Below are 8,129 nucleotides of genomic sequence, written 5' to 3' on the forward strand. Positions count from 1 at the left end.
GCCGAGTCAGGAGATGAGGATTTGAGTAATGAGCTGATGTGAAGCAGCAGATGTCTGACTGAGCATGTTAATCCCAAAAGAAATCCCCGAAACAAAGACAAATGGCCCTTCATTAATCAGACAGATTAACTGTGTGTGGGGAGGTTCAGGTGCCTGATGGGATTGGCAGACCTCCAACCAGGTCAGATGGAGTCAGCACGGTTCAGTTCAGGATAGAAACAACTGAAACTCAAGAGAAAACTTCATAAGGTCACCTCAGGGTGTTCAGACAAATTAAATAGTGAACAAGACAAAACATTAATGACAAAGTTGATGTTTTCCTATCAGTCAACACCATAGTTGAAAGTTTGATGGTCTGTTAGTACAATTACCACACAGCAGCCACATTGTACACAAACTCCCTCACAAGCTGGCAACACTCGGCCTGCACCCCACCCTATGTTGTACTGGTTGCAGGACTTTTTGACTGGCAGGCCGCAGTCTGTCAGGATTGGCAACACGACTTTAGCCAGCATTATTACAAACACTGGCGTCCTACAGGGTTGCGTCCTTAGTCCCATCCTCTACACCCTGTACACTCACGACTGTGTCACCTCCAACAAAGATAACATCATTTTGAAGTTCGCGGACGACACTGCAGTGATCGGTTGCATCACTGGAGGAGACGAGGCGGCTTACAGGAGAGAGGTGGCCGGTCTGGTGTCATGGTGTGAGGACAACCTCACCCTCAACACTGACAAGACAAAGAAGATGATAGTGGACATGTGGAAGAAGAGGAGACCTCACCAACTGCTGTCTATCCGGGAGCATGAAGTGGAGAGGGTGAGCAGCTTCAGGTACCTGGGCGTCTACATCACCGAGGACCTCGCCTGGACACTGAACACCACACAGCTGGTCAAGAAGGCTCAGCAGCGGCTGTATTTCCTGAGGAGGCTGAGGAAATTTGGTATGTTGGCCAAGATCCTCAGCAGCTTCTACAGCTGCATTGTGGAGAGCACACTGACCAGCTGCATCACTGCATGGTACGGCAGCACTACTGCTATGGACCGCAAACGCCTGCAGAGAGTGATAACAACTGTGGAGAAGATCACCAGGACACCGCTGCCCTCTCTGCAGAGCATCTACCATCATTGAGTCCAGAGGAGAGCTGCCTCCATCCTCAAAGACCCCACACACCCCCAACACGGACTGTTCACACTTCTGCCCTCAGGGCGGAGGTTCAGAAGTGTGAACTCCAGAACATCGAGACTCAACAACTCCTTCTTCCCCACTGCCATCAGACTCTTGAACAGCTGGCCCATTTTGAACAGTAATAATAATTTTTTGCACGTCAGGTCATCTTACATATTATACATAATATAGAAAAAAATATAATGCATAATATAATATTGCACAAAGCAATATTATATTATGTATTATATTTGCACTTAAAATAAATAGAAATAGAAGAATCAAAGGGCAATTCTATCTGATATTAAACCCAAACTCTGAACATAACCTGCTCCTGACCAGATTATGTGCATATGTTACTGTGGTGATTTAGCCAGGTATAGACACAGCGAACGGACTTGAAACTGTAAAAAATAAACTCAGTGATGACTCAACCTTAACATATTAAAACTTACAGAACATTAAAAAACCCAAATAACTAAGTTTCAAAACAATAAAATAAATTAATAGTAATTAATTTTCCCCAAAAAGGTTAAATACTCTGAAATATTCTGAAATAGTCAAACAATTATAACAAGTTGTGTTCAGAAGTTTAAAATATAAAAAATTAAAAAGAAAAAAGTTTTATATTTATTTTTTGTATTATTTCCATGACACAATCTGAATTTCTGAATCATTCCAGGTTTATTATTAATTACTAATTATAAAATACTAAATTATAGTAAATTATAAATATAAACTAATATAAATGACAAAAATACAACACTCACGGTATATTTCAGAATGATTTGTGGTATGGTTTAAATTATACATCAAGGATTTCCTAAAATCTTGAGATATCAAAGGAAATCCAGGACCTGGCAGCAAGTAAAACACCTCAAGATAAAAATCAGAACAGGCTGAGATCAGAATTCATTTTTGTGACTTTTTATTAATTAAAAACAATCTAGCAGAACAACATTTAGTCTGTAACTGTAACACACACTCACTCCAGCGCTCGCACGTCATCATGTGACTGATGACTGCACAAACTAAGGGGAAATTTGTACTTTTGTGTTAAATCTATGTCGTAGGCTCTACATAGATTCAGTGCACATGTATAAATTAAACATCAGGCAACAGGAATTCATCATGTTTGAGCCATGAGGTACAGAGTTCAAACTGTGCCAAATCACACATCCGTCAAACACACAGTCACATTAGGAGTTAGCTCAGAGTGTTTGTAACATAAATCATGTGATTAAAATAAACAATACAGACAGAAAACTGGTTGAAATAAAATGACTGATTGGCCAACGCTCATTAAAACTCCTCTTCCACTTTCAAGTTTAGTGTGATTTTTATTTTTTAACCTCTTACTTTACTTTTATATTATGCATTAATATATTTTTTCTAAAGTAAGTTAAATTGACTTTATAGTGTTTTCATCAAAATGTTTTGTTTTCCTTACAGATTTCAATTTGGGGGATTTATCTTTTTTTTTTTTTTTTTAATTAAAGGGATTTAAATGATTTGAAATCCCTTTAAGAAATTTTCATAATATAAAACGCATAAATCATTACAGATTTTTTGTTTGAAAATAGTCTTTTGTAATATTTTTCACATAATTTAATATTATCTTTTCTCACTACTCTCTCTTTTTACTTTTCTCAATTCACTGGTTTGGCTTTCAATCTTATCACTTCTGTGGCAAACTGAATTAAAGTTGCTTTACAATTTAGTATTTTGAAAATATTATATATATTCACATCCACAGATATTAATATAGTTGAGTATTAACAGGGCTGATGTAAAATGTTGATAAAAAGCCACATTTGCAATATGTTCTAATCAAGATCAATTGACTTGAACTTTAAAGCATAACGATAAAAATCACATTAAAGCAACAAGTGGAACCTCTTTCTGGATTGTTTTAAGTTAATTCCTGTGGTTGCACATATGTAAAAATATAAAACTATGATAACATATTCATGCTGCCTATGAGTTCTTTACAATATGAAACACTTTTCTGCTTTAACAAGACATTTTGTGTGATACAAAGTCAGTAAACGGGCACAAGTCTCTCGTTTAACAACCAATCGTGTTAATTACCATCATGTAAACATCAACTATGACTCTCATCTCATGGAAGACGAATCACACATTAAAATGTGGTGATGGGATGACCATGTTGAATTTTTTTTTATTTGTTTTTCTTCAAGAAATATTTTGTTCATTTTTCTTAAAATGAAAATAACTTAATAAGAAAACCAATAAGGAATTTTGAATCTTAACAAAATGTGTAATTTCTATCAACTGCCAAAGAAATAAATCAGTTATTCCTTTTTTAAATATATATTTTTAGGTAATAGTTTACCTGGGATAAATGTAATAACAAATAACATTAGGGAACCAATACAATATTTGGCAGTTTGAGGGAAAAAAATTAATGAACTGAGGCAACAAACCAAGAAAATATAAACATGCATAAATGATTCCATTGATTTTAAAGAAACACGACTTAAAAATATGTCTAGCGAACTATTCGATAAGTTAAAAGAATAGGTTGGCACTTTGGAGAAAAAAGTGATTTAAGGACATGCATTAATATTTTCACTTTATCCACAGTCAGAGGGAACAAATTAGAGAAATAATGGAGTAAGTCAATAAAACAAAAAATGTACAAAAAAATTAAAATTAATAGTTTGGACACAAACTAAACTTTTAGGCCAATAATCAATCGAGAAACAGGTTAAATTAACCAGTTAAGGGAACAAGTTAGCTACTTGGGGTGAGTGATTTTAATGAAGGAAATTAGTAGTGTGAGAGTAGAGATATGCTTTTTCAGGGAACAAATGTGAGGAGCTCCATATAAACAATTCAGGGAACAAAGCAGCCACTTACGGAAACAAATTAATTTAAATGGGGTAGCATGTGTGGGCGACCTAATTGACATTGACATGAACATAGCTAACTAGTTTCACATAGTTTCCTAAGGGATCAATAAAGTATTCTGATTTGTCCAGGAGAAGTACATTAAACTAACTCCGACATTACAGAAAAGAACATTTTGATGGGTTTATTTCCAGTCACAAAGAAAGCAAAGCTGGTAGTTTAACTCCACCGTGCCTACAAGTTTAACCCATTTTGGTTTCAGATTCGTTTTTGATGATGAGGATTTGGCCGGTTTTTGCTACATTGAAATTTAAAGTTCTTTTTTTAAATATTCAGCATGCAGTTTAAGTGATTATGCCTTTAATTTGTTTTTGACAGCTTTAAGTGGACACACACAGGACAAGTACCTTTAAAGAGTAAAAATCTGAAATAATTTAATTTTGAAATGTTTTTCACAGAGTTTGTATCTTTTTCATTTGTGTGGCACTCATCGTCTTCCATACTCTCTCCAGTGTAGTGTTTAAAATATCATATAATAAGTTAAAACTGGTTTATGTTGGCATACCGCACTGTGGCAAGCAAAATGGCACACATGACACGTACGCTGAATAAATACAGAAATAAATAAATAAATAAAGTTTGTCATCAGTTCGTGTCTGAGTGACAGCAGGTCCAGTTGTTTCTGTGTGTGTGTGTGTGTGTGTGTGTGTGTGTGTGTTATTTAATGTTCTTTAGCAGTGAGGTGCGGGCGTTCACCACCGCCTTGAACGCGTCTTCACTGCCGGGGGCAACACATTTGTCTGGGTGCAGCAGGACCGCCAGCTTCCTGTACGCCTTGTTCACCTCCTCCCTAGAAATGAAAAGATAGTAAACTGCATTAGACACAATGTGAGAAAAAAACAAAACAACTTCATTGAAAAGATGGCCTGTATGCTGGCGACTCACCGCGTGGCCCCGGGTTTGACTCCCAACATATCCCACGAGTCTTTGCTGTTGCGGATACGCCGGATGGTGTCAGCCTGCTCTTTGGTGAAGCCGACGCTGACCTCCGACACCGGGCGCTTTCCGCCGTTCTCGCACATGTCAGTGATGGAGGAGAAGAATGCCTGTGGAGAACACGGCACTCACTGAGACACGGTCCATAAAAAAAATGTACAGGAAGCTGCGCATGTGTGCGAGAAATACCTGAAACATCTCATTGATGCCCTCGCCGCTCTGTGCTGATGTCTCAAAGTAATGAAAGCCTCTGGACTCTGCCCACAGGCGCCCCTCGCCCTCATCCACCACTCGCCGCTTCGTCAGGTCCACCTGTATGAACACGCAGACATTTACCTCCAGCTGCATGTGTGTTTAATAAACCTCAATAAAAGATTTGAGTCATAGTTCAAAATAATCCTTCTTTATCTCATTCAGGGCCTTAATACCAGCTCCTCAGCACACCCTCAGTTTGAATCAAGCTGCTTCAGCTCCTCTCTCTTAAAGCTGCACTCGGTCTGACCTTGTTGGCGCAGACGACGAACACGATGCTGTCCATGTTGGCCTGAGAGCCCATTTCTTGTTTCATCTCGCCGAGCCAGCTGTCGAGGGCGTCGAAGCTCTCCCTCAGGCCGACATCATACACGAGCAGCACGCCCTGGCTGTCTTTGTAGAACTCGTTACGCACCTGACCGACACCACAGAGAAAGAAACATGTTCACAGAGCGCCGCCTGTTGTGTGGGTGCAAATATTACAAGAAGGCTTATTTTTGGCCGAAAATATCTTGTTTTACGACAGTCTGTCACAACCATTGATGTTAAAGAAATTCAGAGAAAAGAAGTCAGAATTTGAAATCTTCTTATTGCATATTGGTCTTTTTAAAATATGATCTAATAGGATTTTTGTCATAAAATTTCCAGACATTTTACTCTTACGCAATTTTATGTAATTTTTACTCTTTTCTTTTTTACTCACTAGTTTTCTTTTCTTGTAAATCTGTGAATTATCTCGTATTTCTCTTTCACAGCACCTTTGTTGGCGCTCTTTCTTCTGATGTGAACAACATAAATTGCTCGTTTTTGACTCACTTCATAGAAGAACGGGTGGCCGGCCATATCAAAGATGTTCACCTTGATTTCTCTGTCTCGAACCTGAACTCTGTTGGCAGATAAAACACATGTTAGTGCTCAGTAAAAAACATCACTACACACACAGTGACAGGAAGCAGTCTGTGAACTCACTTGGTGACGCCATAGTCGATTCCAATGGTTGCCAGATACTTTGGAACAAACCTCTTCTCGCAGTAACGCTTGATGATACAGCTCTGAAGAATAAACAATATTTAAAGATGAGCTCCACTGCCTTTCACGCCAGACCATCCATCAAACTGAGATTTATTAATTTTTTTGTGTTTTTATTTAGATAATTTGTGTCTTGTTAGGTTTTAATTGGATAATCCCATTTGCAGATATTGTGTTTCAAATAATCATCAGTCTACAATTCTGAGCCTATTTTGGAAAATTTGGCTTCAAAAATAAGCTGTTACGCCTTAATAACATGAACTTTTTTAGCCTTCTGCCCTTTAAAAGCACATTCATGTCAAAATTTACATTAATTCCAAACAAAGATTTCTCAGGGTTAAACTAGCCTGATCAATAATATCACACATCAAACAGCTTTGTTTTATTGTGCTGATACAGCACAATAAAACAAACGTAATTTAAGTGTGCGCTGCTAGTTGTTGCTGTCTGCTCCATGATGCTCCAAATATTAAAGATAATAAAACAATAAACTATTTCTTTTTATGACATAAATCTGCGCCGAATTATACCTAATGCAACCATATTGAAAATAATTTTACCTGGATGCTGTAATCTGTGAGATCGTGTGGTGAGATGTAATTAAAATCGGTTTTAAACGAAGTCTGGCGACAGAGTGAACAAAATAAACCAGAGAGCAAAAACAACAAAACTGACATCCAAAACAGAATAAAGACTACAGAAAAAAATCTTTCACGACCTTTATATAATTTTTTCAAATGTGACATTATAAGCCATAAACTCACAGTAGTACAGTACAGGTGGTTTATAACAAGCTCAAGTAAAATGAACCAGACTCTATTTTAGGTTTGAGCTCAAATAAACAGGGGGTCTCATACCTTTCCGACCTCGGCGTTTCCGAGGCTAATCACCTTCACCCGAAGAGACTTCTTGTTGTCTCGTCTTTTCGGCGGGTTTGTTTCCATTTGGATTGTTTAAATTCTAAAGTTTTTTGGCGTTTAAAGCGACGGGACTGTGCCGGAATACAGCCGCTGTTGATATTATTATTGTGAGCGGAGCTAACAGGGCTAACTAGTTGTTAGCACGCTGGTTAGTATCTCTCACAGCCCTTAAACGGGATTATTTCCAGATTCATTAATCTCATCGCATCGTTTAACTTCAGCTCTAATGTTGACGTTTGCGTACAGCAGACAACCAGAGACCCTGCTGGCCTCATAGCCTTTATGCTAATCAGCTGTTTGGGTCTAGCATGGAGTTAGCTGCTCACTCAACCTCCGCCTGTGTTTTCAAAATAAAACTACATTTAGGAAAAACTGTAACTTTGAGGTTTTTCGTATACTTACCAAAGCAAGAAATGTGCACACAAAATGCTATCTATATGATTTTAAAAACACAAAAACCGAAATTTACATCAAGGTCTTTTATTTTATAGTCAAAGACGTAATCAGTTTGATTTTTGAAAAACGGATACCGGACAACGTAAAAACACTGAAAAGCTATTACTGTAAGTTTAAACAATGTAATTTAACAATATATTAATTACTAAATTAATTCATTTTATGAAAAATAGTTTTCAAAAATGTAACAAGTTGTAATTTTCAGAAATATTTTAAGAACAATACCATTTAAAATTTAATGACATCAAAGATTGTATTACTTTTATACATTCATGACATGAAATCCAATAAAATGTAGATATATGAAGAAAATGAAGAAGAAGATGGCCGTAGTGATAGATGTAGCGATACAGAATGACAGCAACATCAGGATGAAGGACCTCAAGAAATACCAAGGGCTCAGAGAAGAGCTGGAGAAGATGTGGGCTATAG

General features: G+C 37.3%; 1 protein-coding gene and 1 pseudogene across 1 annotated transcript; one reads left to right on the forward strand and one right to left on the reverse strand.

Annotated features, from left to right (window-relative positions):
* Window positions 1-438: 438 nt before the first annotated feature.
* On the forward strand, window positions 439-2,254 carry LOC148096080 (uncharacterized; annotated as a pseudogene).
* Window positions 2,082-7,573, reverse strand: dnajc27 (DnaJ (Hsp40) homolog, subfamily C, member 27). The gene is made up of 7 exons (XM_087836517.1): window positions 7,179-7,573; window positions 6,262-6,344; window positions 6,109-6,178; window positions 5,543-5,707; window positions 5,230-5,352; window positions 4,990-5,150; window positions 2,082-4,894 (listed from the first exon to the last, which is right to left on the reverse strand). The coding sequence occupies exons 1-7, from the start codon at window positions 7,263-7,265 to the stop codon at window positions 4,762-4,764; spliced, it is 822 nt and encodes a 273-aa protein (XP_087692643.1). The 5' UTR covers window positions 7,266-7,573; the 3' UTR covers window positions 2,082-4,761.
* Between the last annotated feature and the right edge of the window lie 556 nt (window positions 7,574-8,129).

The sequence above is a fragment of the Neolamprologus brichardi genome, chromosome 23 (assembly GCF_056152115.1).
Source record: "Neolamprologus brichardi isolate AB-2024 chromosome 23, ASM5615211v1, whole genome shotgun sequence".
Taxonomy (NCBI): domain Eukaryota; kingdom Metazoa; phylum Chordata; class Actinopteri; order Cichliformes; family Cichlidae; genus Neolamprologus; species Neolamprologus brichardi.

Bases quoted from the DNA above. Each gene is read 5' to 3' on its own strand.
- dnajc27 (XM_087836517.1), bottom strand. From the start codon at position 7,265: ATGGAAACAAACCCGCCGAAAAGACGAGACAACAAGAAGTCTCTTCGG. The intron at 5,353-5,542 runs GTCAGACCGAGT...GTGTTCATACAG, and splicing joins TCGTCGTCTGCGCCAACAAG to GTGGACCTGACGAAGCGGCG. The intron at 4,895-4,989 runs GTGAGTCGCCAG...TTTCATTTCTAG, and splicing joins GTCAAACCCGGGGCCACGCG to GGAGGAGGTGAACAAGGCGT.